The sequence below is a fragment of the Pseudonaja textilis genome, chromosome 13, assembly GCF_049901715.1.
Source record: "Pseudonaja textilis isolate UNSWEBS1 chromosome 13, rPseTex1.2, whole genome shotgun sequence".
In the NCBI taxonomy this organism is placed as follows: domain Eukaryota; kingdom Metazoa; phylum Chordata; class Lepidosauria; order Squamata; family Elapidae; genus Pseudonaja; species Pseudonaja textilis.
In genome coordinates, this window is record NC_142002.1 from 14,058,156 (window position 1) to 14,077,027 (window position 18,872).

General features: G+C 40.9%; 1 protein-coding gene across 19 annotated transcripts in view; it reads right to left on the minus strand.

The window, feature by feature from the left end:
- SEMA6D (semaphorin 6D) overlaps positions 1–18,872 on the minus strand; it is a 295,644-nt gene that overhangs the window by 34,207 nt on the left and 242,565 nt on the right. For all 19 annotated transcript variants that reach the window (XM_087941442.1, XM_087941441.1, XM_087941435.1 and 16 more), the window contains 4 exons: positions 2,342–2,504; positions 1,878–1,989; positions 575–635; positions 406–468 (listed from right to left, as the gene is read on the minus strand). In XM_087941442.1, coding sequence (XP_087797568.1) covers positions 406–468; positions 575–635; positions 1,878–1,989; positions 2,342–2,450 — 345 coding nt within the window. In that variant the 5' untranslated portion in view covers positions 2,451–2,504. The remainder of the gene's footprint in view (positions 1–405; positions 469–574; positions 636–1,877; positions 1,990–2,341; positions 2,505–18,872) is intronic.

The following is an 18,872-nucleotide window of genomic DNA, read 5'->3' on the forward strand; positions in this document are numbered from 1 at the left end:
AAAAATTAAATTAAAGAAGAAGAAGAAGAGAGAATGGCTCACATCACTATTCACTAGCAAATATTACTTTTGAACATGTGCTCAGTGAGCTGGAAATAAGGAGGGGAAAAAAACAATCCGGTGCTAACAAAGCACTTACAATTTCAGTGTAAATGAAAGGTCTCTTTCTATCAATCTGTGCAACTCATTTCTTAAGAATATTAATTTGGACTTTTCGATTTTGCTGTGAAAAACCAGTCTGAAAAGGACCCGTGCAAGCAGTCCACATGCCCCACCTACCCCAAATTCAGATTTTTGCAGTGTTAAAGAGATCGATTAGTCCATTAGCAGTTTTAAAACAGTATCCAACATGACCTTCTAAACGATTTCAATTTCGAAAATATTTTGCTTAAACGACAAACCTACTTTGTGTTTTCCTTTCATAGCACAGTTCTCTCTATCCTGTTGCTTTGAGCGCCATGTTAGCTTCTGTTCAGATAAAAGAAAGAATAAGACAATTTCATCTTTGACCAAGAAGGCTTGTTTTTTTTAAAAAAAAAACAAACCACAAAAGGTATTTACAGCATTTTCTAACCTTGCTTGGAACAACTTCCCCCTTAGGAATGTCATTCAAATTTACTGTATAAACTTGGTCCCTGGAAGAAAAAGAAAGAAACATATCAGAAATTTTATTGATTGATGATTGATTGATTTTTATTTACTTTTTTTGCCATCCATGTCATAGCAAATGACTCTGGGTGGCTCCCAGCATTAAAACATTAAAAACCTAACAAATAAATATCTTTACAAGAGTAAAAAATAGAATATCCCATTCCCCGGCCCTGTTTTGAAAACCATATTTTGACTTCAAGTATCAAGATCCATTTAAACTCCCACGGTTCCTCCATAACATTATTAAAAAAGCAAATATCTGTTCTTAATTAGGCCTGCTCATCTCCCCGGATCAAAGTTTGAAACAAGCCAAGTTGAGGACACTTGGTTGAGCTTGACTTGATATTGTGACCTATTGCAAAACCATCAACAATCAGAAGAAATAAGGAAGATGTAAAGAGTAATTGGCCTGTTCAATCTATGTTATGATGGGAGTAATCATATTTATAAAGTCGTGCTTTGAGGAAGGACAAGATTGTTCCTACCTCTGTTGGGCAAAAGTTATCCTGGGCTGTGTTGCCTCTTATTGGCCTTTGAGATCATTGTCAATCAGAACGTAGGCTCTAGTTTCCTTCTGATAGATCATTTTAATCCGCTTTTGCTTCTTTCTGTCTTTATAAATTATCTTTATACAATCTCTGTCAGATTGTATAAGGATAACTTATAAAGACAGAAGGAAGAATGCAGACAGCAAAATTGCATCTCAGCCTGTTGGGAGCTGAACCACGCAACTGAGTTTATGTATCATCTGAAATCAGAAGCAGGCAAAAATTGCTGTGGGTGAGAGAGCTGGCTAAGCCATGTTTTGTGGCTTTAGCATGTTATACAAACTGAGTTAATGGTGGCTGGTTTCCCAAATCACAAAAGCAATCCATTGATCAGGGTAAGTATGACCTAGTTTCCAGCTGGCAAACTTTTTCTGAGGTTCATTCTACACAAGCTCTTACATCAATACAAAGCATTGTTTGTCCAAATCAAGTTCTTGGTGAAAAACAGAATCTGGAAGCGCATGGATCACTATCAGAGCTTTTCTTCTGCACCATAAATCACCCTCTCCCTGTATTGTCTCCACATGCTGAGTTCCTCCTTCCTTCCCTGAAATTATCTAGTGGATTATTTTAAGACAAAGTGTATAGATGAAATGCAAAACCAGGTAGCAGATGGAGGACAGGGGGTGGAGGGGAACGGGGAATTTTAATTTAATCAGTGGACTGCAGGAAAATTACCTGCCAGCTATATAAAGTGTGTCTCGAATTTTCAACATCAGTTGAAAGTCCAGCTTGTGTTGGGATTCGTTGCCTGAAGGACGTCCTCTAAACACTGGATATTGCTTGGAATCTGCAAGTAAACATAAGTTACGCCATCAGTCAGGATGATGGAACTGAAGAATCAATAAGCAGCATTGATTAGATGTACATACCGGGAGCAGAAGGGCTTAAACTAAATTCTTTGTGGCATGTCTTGAATATCAATGAATAAAAGATGGCCAGTGAGAGCCAATTGAACTTAAAAATATAAATAAAAACTTGCGCTTCCTGCCTCCTTTTTTGGCTGCAGTAGATAGAGAGAGTCCATTAAAAGTCCACCTGAAACTTGGCAGCTCACAGAAGGAAGAATTGCCGTCCTCCGGCAAGGAGGAAGCAAAGAAAACGGCAATCTCACAATACGTTCGGCTTTGCTGCTCACTTACAATGGTAGTCAACCAGGTTAATAGGATCATCATCTTCTGGAAAGCTGACAGCCCAGCATCTGGAGATCGCAAAGAGCAGTGCGAAAACCGTAAGGAGGCGAAACTTCATGGCTGTTGCCTGGGATGGATGGGGGGACAGAGCACAACTCGCAAGGCGATTTACCTGCAAGAGAGGGAGGAAATGAGCATATGAGCCACGGTGGCGCAGTGGTTAGAGTGCAGTACTGCAGGCTACTTCTGCTGACTGTCCTCTGCCTGCAATTTGGCTCAAGTTCAAATCCCACCAGGCTCAAGGTTGACTCAGCCTTCCATTCTTTCGAGGTGGGTAAAATGAGGAGCCAAAATTGTTGCGGGCAAGAGGCTGACTCTGTAAACTGCTTAGAGAAGTCTGGAAAGCGATCCACAAAATAGATTACGTTTTCGTCTGTAGCAAGAAGGGGCGGAGCTAGCATGGCCATCTTTGGTCTGTGCGTCCGCCGCTCAGTCTGCATCTAGTCGTGCTAGTGGGAGGTTCCTATCGTTGCCCGGTATTTCACAGCAAACATTTGAAATGTGTGCTGCAATTGAAAATCCCGCGAGTTGTGAGGTGTGATCAGTGATAAGGTTTTTGTTGGCAAAAAACCATAAACTGGCAACCGGCAATTTTTCGGCAACTGTGTGAAGTGTATGGGGACAACATCATCACTGAAGGTGGAGTGTGCCAATGGTGCATTAAGTTTAAAAATGGCAGAACTACGGCACTTGAGAAGTCCTGAATGCTTTCAAGTGGGAGATTTTTCCTCATCTGCCCTACAGCCCCGATCTTGCACCAAGCGACTACCACTTGTTTCTGAGGATGAAGACCTGGCTTGGAACACAGCGCTTTGACGACGATGCGGAACTGCGGGCGGGCATGACTGACTGGCTCAAATCTCAGGCAGCTGAATTTTATGACAATGGAATTACAAAGCTTGTTCACCGCTATAATAAGTGCCTCAATTTGTTCGGTGAATATGTTGAAAAGTAGTATTTAAGTGTCACTTTCAAGTGTATATAATAATTTTTTTCCCCTACACTTCATTTTTTTTCTGTCGAAAAATGTAATCTATTTTGTGGATAGCCCTCATATAAGTCTAAGTGCTATTGCTAAGTGCAAAGGAAGGAAGGAAGGGAGAAAGGATGGATGGAAGAAAGGAAGAAAGGAAGAGCCACGGTGGCACAGTGGTTAGAGTGCAGTATTGCAGGCTAGTTCTGCTGACTGCCAGCTGAGTGCAATTTGGCAGTTCAAATCTCACCAGGCTCAAGGTTGTCTCAGCCTTCCATCCTTCCGAGGTCAGTAAAACGAGGACCCAGATTGTTGTGGGGCAAGAGGCTGATTCTGTAAACTGCTTAGGGAGGGCTGGAAAGCATTGTAAAGTGATCCACAAAATAGATTACGTTTTCGTCTGTAGCAAGAAGGGGCGGAGCTAGCGTGGCCATCTTTGGTCTGTGCGTCCGCCGCTCAGTCTGCATCTAGTCGTGCTAGTGGGAGGTTCCTATCATTGCCCGTTATTTCACAGCAAACATTTGAAACGTGTGCTGCAATTGAAAATCCCGCGAGTTGTGAGGTGCGATCATTGATAAGGTTTTTGTTGGCAAAAAACCATAAACTTAGAGTGGGCTGTAAAGGACTGTAAAGCAGTATATAAGTCTAAGCACTATTGCTATTGCCTCGGGTTGACTCTCCATTCTCCAGACTCCTCGGCTAGCAAACTGATTCTTCCATTTATGTACATTCTCTATGCTGGCGAAGTCTGAGAAAATGATTCAACTTGAAAGGTCCTTTTGTATTTGCTGACAGAAAAAACTGCTACATGACAGCCCTGATTAAAACTTTTCAGCGACATGGTGACATTTGCTAATTTTTCTTTTTTTTTGGTGCTCGTTTCACAAGTGGGATTTCTCTTCTGGAAGTAGGTGACAACTGTCAGCCCGGCTGAATCACAAGGATGGCAAAATAGAATATGCAGCCTTGCTGACTTGGCAGGAAGGCTGTTAACGTCGGGATTAAAATATTAATTAAAGTGCAACCTCTTTTCTTGTCTTTTCTTTTTTCCTCCCCGGCTAATTGATGCATGGTTCTCAGTTCAAGACCTTTGCCTGCAAATTAACCAGAGCGCCTTCACGAAGGGCAGGGCACATGAAATCCACATCAACTTTAAGACAATCTTTTGTGCTTTAAAGCTTGGTGGCTGCCTTTGGCAAATTGAGGAACTGTGTTTGGTATATTTATATATTTAATGCCCCAGAGCTCTAACCACTAGACTAACCTCATGAAAGCAGAACAGCCAAACTGAAATGACAGCCATCGGTGCTCTCCAAAATTGGTACTTTTCTTGCAGACCTTACATTAACCAAACAAGGTTAACATCATCAATGCTAATCAACTGATGATGTTCCCTAGCTGGGTAATGCAATGTCTGCAAGAAAACCACCAAGGACCCCACACTCCTCCTCCTCCTCCTCCTCTCTGCCTTCTAGCATTTATGATGTTCCCTAGTTGGGTAATGCAATGTCTTCGAGAAAACCACCAAGCTCAGAGAACACCAAGGACCCCTCATTTCAACCCTGAGCTACAAATATTCCCCTTCATTGAAATGACAGTTCCTGAATTTCACTATGGAACCTCCAGTTTAGCTTTACATATTCAAATGGGATAATAGAATAGAATAGAATAGGTGGAAGGGATCTTGGAGGTCTTCTAGTCCAGCCTCAATGCTCAAACAGGAAACCCTATACCACTTCAGACAAATGGCTGTCCATTTGTTGCTTGATTTGAAGTCTAACCAACTTCAAGGCTACGGAAGACCAAGTTGGACTGGATATTTATGTAAGCCAGGATAGAATCCTTTCTGGGTAACCAGGTGTATTTGGAGCCATAATAGAATAAAATCATAATGGATGGCTTGATAACCGCTCCTTCTATGTCTTTTGGACCACTCGGATGCTCTCAACAATCCCATTTCTGGCAGATTGGTATACATGGATATATCTACTGGCCCACTAATGCCAACATTTTTGTGTTCTAAGAATGCTTAGAGGAGGGCTGGTAGAGGCCAGAGGAATTCTCACAAGTGGAAATTATTTCTTTCTTTATCAACTAGATTTACATGGCTCTCTGACTCCCACACAGATAACTCTGAGCATCTTACAACATTAAAAAATGATAACATAATAACCACAAACTCTCCTCAAATAATGCACCAGAGTGGTACTGTGTTTCCATTTGTTAAAAAGAAATTAACAAGTTTTTTTTAAAAAAAATTAAGAATGGTAAGAATACTAGAAAACTAATCTACTCCATCCGATAAGAGGTTTCCTTATGGCTAATTCCTAATCCTTTTCAATGAAGATTGCTGACCTTGAATTAATCTAGCAAGGAATTTATTGATCGATGTGGTCTTTCTATTTGTAACCCCATCTTGATTAAAAAAGAACAATAATGGGAAAAGGCAATGACAGTGTAAAAATGAATAGCCATAAATCAGCAGCAAACATGCTTTGGAGAAGATCAAGAAAACCGTACAAATCTTTGCCCAGTCCAGATATGGAGGATGACCAGGCTGAGCCCAAGGGAGGAGTCAAGTATGTCATTAGTTTGGAGTCCATGTGCACCCACAAGAGTTAGAACTCTATCCAGGGGTGGTATTCTACTGATTCAGACTGGTTTGAACAATCTGGATGTTAAATTTATATCTGGTTCATCGAACTGGTAGGTGAACCGACTGGATGGCTCCACCCACCCCACCTAGGAGTCTTCACACAGCCTGTTTTAGATATAGGTAAGTGCTGGGTCCATGCGGAGCTCTGGGAAGGCAAAAAACAGGTCAAACCAGAAGTTCTGAAAGTCCTGGTGGGCCTCTAGAGCCAGGGGAGGCCATTTTTGCCCTTCTAGAGGCCTGAGGGAAGCCTCCGGACCCTGGGTAAGGTGAAAAATGGCCCTCCTTAAAGTTCTGGTAGGCCACACCCACCATAGCCACACCCACCCAGCAGCCAGGCAGTGAACTGGTTGCTGGATTTTTGAATCTCACCCCTGACTCTATTCCCCCTTGGATTCCGTTGACTCTTATCTACCACCAATTTTCCTTGCCTCTTAATAGTTCAGTTTCTTGTTTAGAGCTGACAGGGAATAAGCTTGTACTCATCTGAACAACCCTAGTTCCTCAGTTCTTGCACCTGACACCATCTGTCCTTAACCACAAACCACAAAACGTTCAAAGTATCTCCCCAAATCAATTCCGGATTAACAAAAAAAAAAAAAAAAAAACAATGACAGTTTTCAAGTCATGAATGGTCTGCTCATTTGAAAAAAAAAATACTTGTCGAATTGCCATCCCACCCTTTTAAAACAGATTGTTTCTAAAAGATGAAAGATTGTGGAGACAGACTAAGGAAGGGATAGAGAAAGAGGGGAAAAAAGAAACCAGACTGCCCGCTGTTTAAAGAATCATATTGTCACACTATGAGTTATAACTCATCCTTGTTCCAACAAAGCCTCAAGTTGCAGCCTCTGACTTATAGCAAGTTACGAATTAGGAATTCACCCAAAATTTGAGACTTGGGATACTTGAGAAGATGCTAATGGTGTCCTTATATATTCACCCAGAACATTTTTTTTTTTTGGAGAACAAAACTTCTTTCAACTGAGAAGGGATGATTGTTTCCAACTAATTAAGTTTCTGCTCACCATCCCTATGGCCTCAGAAACTACCTCTTACATACACTTTATTTTCCTTTTGGAGCTGAGTATCCAAAAAAAAAAAAAAATCCCTTTAGCTTATACTATCCAGTCATTGAAATGTAGGGGGAGCAAAGCGATATTCACTTGTTAGTACAGTTTTAGCATATGCAACGTTTCAAAATTATTGGGAGATGTTCTCAGGTACTCAAAAACAAAAACAAAATAACCACCTGCTGTGAAAGTTAGCACATTTTAGTCACTACGAAAGCGTCTGACTTTCATTTGTACATGCGCATCACTTTCTCCCAAATTGTTCCCTCTAAATATTTTACATAACAACTCACATGGCATTGGGCCAATCTGCTCCCTGGGTCTGATGGTAATCCTCACACAAAATATTTGGGTGTGTGTGTGCCAGATTGGGGGGAAATGGTTTAAAAAAGGATATCTCACCCAGATTAATTTATGTTTTGAGTGTGGGGGGAACAGGTGAATGCAATGATAGACTAATTTATCAGGAGAAAGACTTTCCACTGGAAGTTGTGGGTGTTGCATCACTAGAGGTTTTTAAGAAGAGATTGGACAACCGGTTATCTGAGATGGTAGGCTTTCCCGTTTGAGTAAGGGGTTGGGCTAGAAGATCTCCATGGTCCCTTCCAACTCTGTTATTCTGATCTTGTTTATGAATTGCTTTCAGAAGTGTTTGATTGTTTTAAGTGTTCTTGGTTGTTTTAATGAGTATGAAACATGATGAAGAATTAATGATACCATCTCTATTGCTATGGTACCAGCGGCCGATCAGCTGGCTTCAAAGGCAACATTTGAAGCACAGTTGTTGCCATGTGTGTAGGCTAAGAATGCTGTCAGAAGAACTGAGCAAAACAAATCTTTTATGATTATATAATTTCTAGGGGCAGAGATGCGCATGGAATTTCTGTGCAAATATATCTTGACTAGCTCAGGGTTGAAATGAGAGGTCCTTGGTGCTCTCTGAGCTTGGTTGCTTTCTTGCAAACATTTCATTACCCAATCTAGTTTGGGTAATGAAATGCCTGCAAGGAAACAACCAAGCTCCGACAGCACCAAGGACCCTTTATATCTTTGACCACCTGGGTTTGCAATTCTGATTTGACTTTGATTGTATGGAGGATAGAACTGTCCAGAGAAACAGAATGTAATTCTTTTGAAGGACATTTATGATTGGCAATTTGAAATGCACAGTCCAATCCATGGACTTCCAAGGAAGTAAACAGCTGGAGGTGCATTGAGAAATCTAAATATTTTTAAATTGACAATCCTTTAGAAAAGAGCCCTGGGAGCAGTGGTGGAATTCAGCTGGTTTGCATCAGTTCGGGAGAACCGGTTGTTAAGTTTCAGAGCAGTTTGGTGAATTGGTTGTTAGAAGAAATCATTAGGGCAGAGAACCGGTTGTTAAATTATTTGAATCCCACCACTGCCTGGGAGACTATTTTGAACCATGGTTACTAGGGCAAGAGTATTATTATATATGTGCAAAAAAATGGAAAGACTCTGAAATGTCCACAATGGAGGACTGGCTGGTGAAGATGACAGAGATAGCAAAATTAACTTATTTAATTGGAGAAAGATCAATGGCTACATTTGCTATTTATAGAAACCCTTTATGAACATTTTGCTGAAAAAAGAAAACAAGACAAATATGAATTTATGACGAATACATGTGAATATTGGAAAGGGTAGCTTATGGAAAGAAAGATATGATATAATCTTAAGAGAAAAGAGGCAAAAGATCATTGTAACTAGAACTGCTGTCAAGATTGAAAACTGTTCCATTCCATTCCATTCTTTCTGTATTTCTTCTTCTATATATCTTTTTCATTTTATTTATTCTTCTTTCATTTAAAATTTGTCCCGTTTTTAATTTGTTGAAAAAAAATCTATTCGATAAAAACATTTTTTTTTTAAAGAAAGAGCACTAAACGCTTTTGTTCCTATGTGGAATTGATGCCATGCAGAAAAACTGCTACCATCTAGGGGAAAAAATACTATACAGTTATTTATTAGAGGCATGGTCTGTCTTTTTCTAGATTAGATTGTGAACCAAAGCATGGCCTGTTTCACGGTATGTAGCTAATGTCCCATTAAACTGCAATTCCTAGAATTTGCTGATGGAAGATGATGCAAAATGAATCTGCAGAAAATATAATGACCACCTATAATCAATTAACTGTCCTTTGCCAACTGAAGCTGCAATGGAATTACTTTCAAATTTATATGCATTGGATTATACCTCAAGGCTACCACTTAAAACATATGTCTGGGGAAGCAGTACTTAAATGAAATTGCCAATACTTTGTGTGAAATATTTGATGTTATTTGAAAAAAGCAAATAGTCCCCCCGCTCTTCCCCCATATCTATCTATCTATCTGCCTATTTGTCTATCTGTCTATCTATTTATTTATCCCTCTCTCTCTCCGTCCATCATCTATCTATCTATCTATCTATCTATCATCTATCATCTATACACACACACACACACACACACACACACACCTTCAGTTACTACTCCATTCGTATACCCAGATCTACTAACTAGTCCAATGATCAGGAATATACTGACTCTAAACAGTACCTACAGACCCTCGCAGATAAATAATTCTTTAAAAACAATTAAAACAACAGCATCTCTTCCCATGTATTTATTATTGCTCAATATAGTATATAGCCCTCTCAAACGGAGTTCCACGCAATAACTTGTCATAGGTCGAACTGCAGAAGCCTTGCAATTTCTGGTAACTTCCATATATTTCAGCCCCTCAGATAGCTAGGCAAATTTAATAATAAATAAATAAAATGCAGGATGGCTTCCCATTCCAGAAGATTTTTGGGCAGCTGTTTTTGTGCAAACTGAGTGTTAACACTGAGGATTGGAAAAATTAGCTGAATTCCTGTCTGTTAACAATAAATTCAACTAGAAAAAATATGCTCCTCTCACTTAAAAGTAGCCCTCAGCTTACTAAGGGACAAAGAAACCGGGATCCATCACAAAATCCATAAGTCCAATTTTTGACTCCTTTCTATAACCACACTAAACCTACCCTTTTGCTTTATATACATTTATATTACCCATCTTACAACAGTAACTCTGGATGGCTTTTAATCTGCTAAGAACACCAGAGCTAGGGTGAGATCTGATCTCATGGAATTCGAGCACCCGATAGAAAAGGAAGCCAAAAAAGCTGCTTTATTATTATTATTATTATTATTATTATTATTATTATTATTATTATTATTATTATTATTATTATTATTTGTAATAGACGTTGGAAAACTTTCCCTCATCTCAGCTGTCCCAGATAAGAGCTGATTATGTTTGGAAGATCGAGACGTGAGTCAAGGCTACTGTTCTAAGGTTGAGTTCATCCCAGTCTCTAATTGATTTCTGTGGCAGCTTGCTCCGGCGAAGTCATGATGGAATTAGCTTAGATAAGGAGAGACAACTTGGCAATGAAAAGTGTGAGGGAGTTTTCAGGCATTAGAAGCTGACCTGCAAAAGATGCTTTGCCTAACTGTTAATGATGCTGCTGCAGTTCAGGCCTACCAGTCCAGAACTGATGGGCTAGCCTCATTGCCAAGATTGATGAACAAGAAACAATTCCTGGCACTTCTCTGCTCGCTTTCATCCTGACAGCCTCCCATGATGCAGTGTCTAACATCAGATTGCTAATGAATAAATGTAAACAAAGCAGAAATGACTAAACTCGAGCGAGAAGCAAAACAATCTGTACCGTACAGCCCAGCGCAAGACAACAATATTTTGCCACCCCTCTCTCAACAGTCTAGGGAGATTCTCAATCACCCAGTTCAGGGTTGTCCCAAAGATGCTTTTCAAAAGGCCACTGGACTTCCTTGGGGTTTTTGTTTCCCTTGAAAAGGTTTGGCTTCTCATCTAAGAAGCTTCCTTCAGTGGTGAAAGTTCGATCAGAACTTCTTGGAGGAGAAGTGAAATGTTTTCAAGGAGAACAACTAAGCAAGGCCAGTTGCCTTTTGGAAAGCCCCTTTGGTGCCCCCTCCAAAAAGAAAGGAAGGACGGAAGAGAGAAAGAGAAAGAAAGGAAAAAAGAAAGGAAGGAAGGAAGGAAGAGAGAGAAGAAAGGAAGGAAGGGAGAGAAAGAAAGAAGAAAAAAGAGAGGAAGGAAGGAAAAAAGAGATAAAAAGAAAAGAAGGAAGGAAGAGAGAGAGGGGAAGAAAGGAAAGAAGAAAGAAAGACTCTTAAAAAGTTTTTTGACATGGAATAATGAAGCCTAGAACTTATGAGGGTCCATGGACACTTATTTCAATCCCCTCCCAAAGAAACACAGATCCATGAAGAATAGATCCAATGAACAGAATTTTCCTAGGCAAAATGTTGAAGGAACACCATGTTCCTGGAAGACTTCAAACTCCTAGATTGGTTTTTTTTTCTGTGGGGTGGGAGAGGAAAGGTGGCTTGACTTATGAAACCTGCCAGCAAATTACAAATAGTATTTGCATCTGAGCTGCTGGCAGCCAAGAGCTGACCTTGAGAGCTACATCCAGTCTAGCCCTCATTAAAGATAAAACCTGTTGCAGAAATCAACCTTTCCCGAGAACGTGAAAGCCGTGTTTGCTTCCTTCTATGATCTTTAGCGATCTCTTTTACCGAACGCCCATCTGCTTCTTCTTCTCCCTTCCAGAGTATCCAGCGCTGTCTCTCTGAAACAGGAGATGCCATTTGCCCTATGCAAGGTAAACATTTTTAATTGGAGCCAGATTGGACCTTGCAACATCTTTCCCGAGGAAGCAAGAAATCATTTGTGTGTTTGTGTGTGCGCGCGTGTGTGTGTGTGTGTCTAATATTTTCACTGAAGTATTTGGGCAGACGGAAAGAAAATGCTTGAAGCCACGAAGATGTTTCATCTAGGTTATGCTATCTGGTCCTTGAACTGGATATAAGTAGTTCAGGGAAAATTGGGTTCCAGAGAGCATCCATCAACACAAACACATAGGCACAGATTTTTGAGTGCATGGAGCAGAAAAAGAGTCCTTTCTTAAGACAATACAAGCCCTTTAGAACTTTGCATTTCCTCATGATAAAAGTTTCCTAATGGTTTTGAACTTCTGGTAGCCAATTATTCCAGGTATTTTCACACACGCTGCCCATGAGCCCTATGTGGATATGGTCTGTGGGAGTCTCAGAAAGTTGAACCATTAGTGGAAGGTGCATTTCTTCAAGGTGCAAGCCCAGGGACTTGGGAACCTCTGCATCTAGTTGGGCTTTCATAAGAATTCCATGCCCAAAGATTATTGGTTTGAAAGAGAGGAAGGAGAGTGCATCTATGTTAGAACTGAACAACTGTTCTTCAGCAGAGGGGACAGTTGGGATATGAGTCCCTTCATCAGTTCCAAGAAGGCTCCACACTCATTTACACTACTCAGGTGTCCCTGATGACACAGGTAAACCTCCAAGTGGCCTCAATGACCAGCTGACTGCAAGGATTACAAATCCTTCCATTCCCCACCATCCAGTCAGAGCTGAAGAAGCTTCTTGCATGAGAAGTGAAATGTCTTCAAAGAAAAACCAGAAACTCCAGTGGCCTCTTGAAAAAACACCTTTGGGACAACCATGACCTGGATGGCTGAGAATCTCCACAGACATCCCATCCTCTATTTCTAGCTTGTGAATCCAAGGTCCAGGCAGAAGTCCACCTCACCACCATTTGTTCAGTGCTGTTGAAACTTTAACAGCAGCTGAACAACTGTTTGTAAATCAAAGACTACAAATAGAAATACAAATTTATCTCTGTATCCATATATAGCTACTGGGAATAGTCATATATTGGTCTAGGGGTATAGTAACAGCACTTAGACTTATATAACACTTCATGGTGCTTTACAGCCCTCTCTAAGAGGTTTAGAGTGTTAGCATATTGCTCCCAACAATCTGAGTCCTCATTTTACTGATCTCAGAAGGCTGAGTAAATGGTAAGCAGGTCAGGATCGAACTCCTGGTAGTGAAGAGAGTAAACTATGAATAAGATGTTGATCAAAGTTTGACTGTACCGTATCTGGCTCTTCTTCCTTTCCTTCTTTCCTTCTTCTGTACAGAACCATCTGTGCTCTATCAGTAGTTTATCCCCATTTTGCAAAACCACTTATTTTTTGTTTTATGGCAAAAGATGGTTTTGTAAAACCACTGCAGTCGCCTTAGCCAACAGAATCAAATGTGTGTTAACACAGCGCCTTTATTTGAAGAAACCGACTAACACAGCTACTGTAAATGTAGTCAAAATTCAAATGAACAGATGCTTTCATCTCCCAAAATTTGCTGCATGGAGATAAGAAAATGGGACTATGAGTTCCAGACATACTTAGCTCCATGTCACGGGAGTAATTAAACATTAAAAAAACAGTAGGTTGGAAGTCACAATCGCCTTATGGCGATTGTTTCTGAGAAAAGTGTCAGATCTTGACATTGGAACAAAGCAAAGAAAAAGGAAAAAAAAGCTGTGTTTGCAACAGTGAAGAAGAATTGGTGCTTGTTGTAAATAAAACATGGAAAAATGAGCTATTTATCCACAGTGGCTTATTTAGAACACCACTAGGTCAATCAACGAGAAAAGCATCTGATACCATTAGCGATGTAGCTGCTGTGATTACTGCCAATCAGAATTGGAGCACAGCGTGGCTTTCCTTGAGTTATGAAGACTAAATCTATAGAGTACCACCCTCCTTTTTGTCCTTGGTAGGTAGCTGGAGAGGGAAAAAAATATATCTTGGATTGGCTTCAAGAAACTCTAACTCTTCTTCTCCTTCTCTTTGCTGATCGCTGTGAGATGGAGACAATGAGCCCGCGCAATTTCCATGTACAGAGGCCAACAAGGCTGGCAGGCTGTTATTACTGCCACACTGACAATGAATTGGTTTCTTCCACTACACCTAAGAGAAGCAGGGGGGATGTGAACCAACACTGCCAAGATTAGAGACGCCATTATTACTCATATTGCAACTGCCTATGGAGATTCTCAGACATTCGGGTCACATTTGTCCCAAAAATGCTTTTTCAAAAGACAACTGGACTTCTCTGTTGTTGTTATTGTTGTTGTTGTTGTTGTTGTTTTTGAAGAGGTTTCGCTTCTCATCCAAGAAGCTTCTTCAGTTCTGACTGAATGGTGGGGGAATGGAGGGATTTATATTCCTTGCAGTCCTTTGGTCATTAGTACTCTCTCTGAGAGTTGTTGAGGCCACTTGAGGGTTTATCGGTGTCCTCAGGGTCACCTGAATCAGAGTGCAAAAGGGTGTGGAACCAACTTGGAACTGCTGAAAGGACTCTGTTGTAAACAGGAGATCTGTTGAGAGAGGCCTGTCCAGTTTTGACTTTTAAGATATTGCAGCTGCCTTCCCAGGCCGTCTAAGAGCCCACCAAGAATCCAGGATGGATATTCCTCTAATTTTGGCCAGAATTGGGACTATTGCTAAGCAAGGAGGTTGCCATTTGAGTCGAGGCCAATTTTACAATCTTTTTCTGCCATGATTGTTAAGCAAATCACTGCAGTTGTTAAATGAATCCTGCGGTCATTAATCAAATCCAGTTCCCCCACCCCGCACGACGTCCCTGAGCCAGCCGGGAAGGCTGCCAATGATGATCACGTGACCTTCAAATCTTGTAAGATTTTGTTAAAGATAGAGTCAGTCCTCATAATTTGTGCTTCTTGTCTGGACTACCTCGAAGGGCTAATAACAAACTTGGGAGACTGGAAGTATTTCTCTCTTCTTCTCTTCTACTCTCCAGAAAACTAGGGAGGGTATCTTCTGAAAGGAGCATCCCCTGCTCCTTCTCCTTGTGGACCCATATATTTTATATGATGGTTGTCTCAGTCCACAGCTCTTCCTTCTGTCTCCCAAGGCCTTTCTTTGCAGGCCATGACCACAGATGGCCTATAGCTCTGTCCTCCAATTAGCCTACTAGTGGTATTCACTTCCCACCCTCAATGAAATTGGACATCTAGTGAGATTCTCAGTCATCCAAGTCGTAGTTGCTCCACAGGTGCTTTTCCAAAAGTTAACTGGACTTTCTTGGTTTTTTTTTCCTTTCAAAATGTTTTGTTTCTCATCCAAGAAACAAAGAACTGAATAAGTTTCTTGGATGAGAAGTGAATTAAAGAACTGAATAAGTTTCTTGGATGAGAAGTGAATTAAAGAACTGAAGAAGCTTCTTGGAGGAGAAGTGAAACATTTTTAAAGAAAAAAACCAAGAAAGTCTAGTTGCCTTTTGGAAAAAGCATCTTTGGGATTGGACATATGACGTATTTTTGCGCAGTGGTAGAACAGAACAAGTGTCCAACAGAATCAGAGATGACGACTATAAAGTCACAAAGTCAAAGACTTTATACCTTTCTCTCTCTTTAGTCACAAAGTAGAAAATGTTATATCTTTCTTTCTCTTTCTTCCTCCCATGTCTCTCTATTTTTTAAAACTGAGGTTGTAGCATCCAATGAATTAACACATAAGCATCCGTTGATCCCTGCCATCCAGGGGTGCATTTTGCATATCAATGGGCACAATTAATTAGTTGGTGCTTCAATTATATAGACCATAATCAGGACTCCCTTCTATTTTCAGAGAAAATATCGACAACTCCAAAGGGAGGATAGGGGGGAAAAAAGGACCAGGAGGTGAAGAACAACCAACCAACCTGTTGCTTTAACAGCAACGGATCAGGTTTTGGGGAACAACAAAGGATTGTGTGTTAACACCTCTTCGTCGGTTTCGAAATAACTGAATGTGTTATTCCCTCCGCCCCTCCAAGCTTTAACACAAAACTTTACTACTGAATATCACAGCTTTGATCTTAATTGGCTGCAGTTATTTGCAAGCTTTTAACTTTTCTGGGAGAATTCTACTCTCTTTCTCTCTCTCTCCCTCCCTCCCCCCTTCCTTCCCCTATAAGCAGACAGAAGGCTTGCAAATGGGGAGGGTGACTTTTAATGATCCAAGCGCTCACGGCTTGATTAGATGCTTCGAGGGCAACTTTCAAGTCACCCCCCCCCACCCCCACAAAAGAAGGGGGAGGGGGGAATTATGTCCTTGCTAATGGAAGGTGAAAAGCAAAGAACTTTCCTGGAAGCATCGATTTAATTGACATAAAAGTAAAATTGGACGGCCCCACTTTCTTCCCCTTCATCCTTTCCCTCCACATCTCCCCTCTGCTGGGATGAAGTGAGAATCAGCCTGCAGCTGAGAGCTGCTTTTGTTTTCAACACCAAAAAAAAAAACCCTTCCCAGTTGAGTTTCACGCCTGTGGAACAAAGGTTCCCTTGAGAGTCTGCCAGGACCTGCACTTATTCTACATTTCTAGAACAAAAGGCAAGCTCCTATTGTTTGCCCCAGCTTGTGATTAACTCCTATGAAAGGTCTATATACTGTTAATTTAAAGTAGCTGTTTGATGGATCGCTATTTGCTCTGCCGACACCCTATGAATCCCCGATGAAGGCAGAAAGACACATCTCAAGTGCTGGAGGCTTTCTCTTCAACTCCCCGTCAGCAGCCCTTAACCCAAAGCGATGTTCTTGAGAGCGCTCAGTTCAGTCCTCCGGCGGAAGCGAAAGCGCTTGGCAAAGCGAGGCTGCAGGTCCCACAGGCCAAGCTAAAGCAGAGCAACCACGCAGGTTTTATGGCTCAGTTGGGATTTGCAAAAAAACAAAAAAACCTTTGCACCCCCAGATTCAATTCCTGCACCCCTCATTTCAGGGGTAAGGGGTGAGGCTTCCACTAGAGCCCGCTGGTTGTTAGAAAAGGTTAAGATGGAACTAGGATAAGTGACCTATCAAGATGATGTAGTTTTGTTTGTTAACATTAATTAAGAATTGTGAATGAATATAGTTAATATGTTAAAAAAAAAAACCTGTTGAATTCCATGTGTATATATGGTGTTTAGCGTATTGCCAAGAAAATGATGTTGAAAGGTGTCGATATAATTTCTACTACAGAAATTTTTGTAAATAGTTTTAATATTTTGCTTTTTGTAAACTTATTAATATCTTGAACTTTAATAAAGTACTTTTTTAATTAAAAAAAAAAGATGGAACTAGGATAGTAAGGGAATTGCTGATAGGAAGACTGGGTGCTCCTTGGTACTGTTGGAAATTAAAACCCACCCCTCTCCTAGGAAAATGAAATATTTTAAGATATATTAAAAAGGCAGAATATTTCCCCTGAAAAGAAAAGTAGAAACTAAGAGAGGCAGAAACTCAGCCTCCCCACCTTTGCTAATGGGCCATTACTCTGGTCTAGGCCAGTCTATTTTACATAACAAAGATCTACTTCAGATAGACCTATAATAGGAATTGCCGAAAGACCTTTCATTACATCATCATCCAGAAAGGCACAACCAAGCCTGGGACTCAGGACAGCCTACAGAGTTGCCCCTGCATGGCCCCATGGGAGTCTGACAACCAATCAGAATACAAGCTCAAATTCAAATCCCAACAGAGGGTATAAATCAATTGCACTCTCAGCATATCAGCCCTTCTTCTCCCTCACCCAACATCTTGAAGCATGTGATCATCCTTTTAACTTTGGAGCTCCAAGCCATGTGGTCCTGTCCACCATTAAACCATCTTTCCAAACAGCCTCCATGTTTCCATGTCTTTTTCCCTACTTGGAACCGAACCCAGAAGGATATTTCTTCCAACAGTACACACTGAGCTTGGTTGTGGTTACTGGGTTGTTGTTGTTTTTTTTGCAGACATCTCACTATCCAAACTAGGCAACATCATCAGTGCAATAGTGGCAAATATCTGTAGCTTGGGTGTAAGATGAGGGTGACGTTTCTCTGAGCTTGTGGGTTGGTTTCCGAACATTTCATTACCAGGCTAGGCAACGTCTTCAGTGGAGTTCCTTCTTCTTCTTCTTGTGCCATCTCCGTCATTGGCAATCATGTTGGCAACCAGGGGAGTTTAGGCGGGGTCCATGCCTGATGTTCTTCTGTTTATAAGGGCTTCAGGTATATCAAGTGTTGTGATGGGTCATCAGTGAGTCTTGTGATGGATGGGTCCAATGATAAGGAGATTATATCAAGTCAGGGTCATTGGGAGGTGAGCTTCTCCCAACCCTCAACCACGCCCTCCAGATACACCCACATCAGAAGAATGCTTGCCTTGACATCCCATAAACTCTGCCGAAGATGTTACCTAGCTTGGTACCAAAATGTTTGGAAACCAACTCACAAGCTTGGAGAATGAACCTTCACTTTCAACTTCATCAGTGCTAGTAGGAAGTGCAAACAACTATGTTACTAACTTACCAACTGCAGTGATTCATGTAACTATGGTGGCTAGAAAGGTCATGAAGTGGGGCAAAACTCACTTAACAACTGTCTCACTTTGCAACAGAAATTTTGAACTCAATTGTGGTTGAAAGTCAAGGTCTTACTTGCCTTGCATCGGTTACTGTATTAAGTCTGCATTTTGTACTTCAGTCTAAATGTCTAAATGGAGCAGGTTACTAAAGAATTACTCACTCTCTGGCTATAGAAAGGAGGAAGTGCTAGGTTTTGCATCTGGAGACATGTATTTTGCTTTTGAAAGTTTCTGGAGCTCCATGATTGCGTTCAAGGATGACTAACCATGAGCTGCAGCATATTTCACAAATGGCTGGGTTCGCACAGCATGCACAAATTAAAACAAATGAAACTGACTTACAGCTTAGAACAATGTGTGAATCCAGCCTTGGTCAGCCAATTGTTCCTCAGCTGCCCAGCACAGATATTTAGAAATGTAAACATTAGGAAAGCAACACCCCATGCCAAGACATCAATTTTCAGAGCCCTGGTG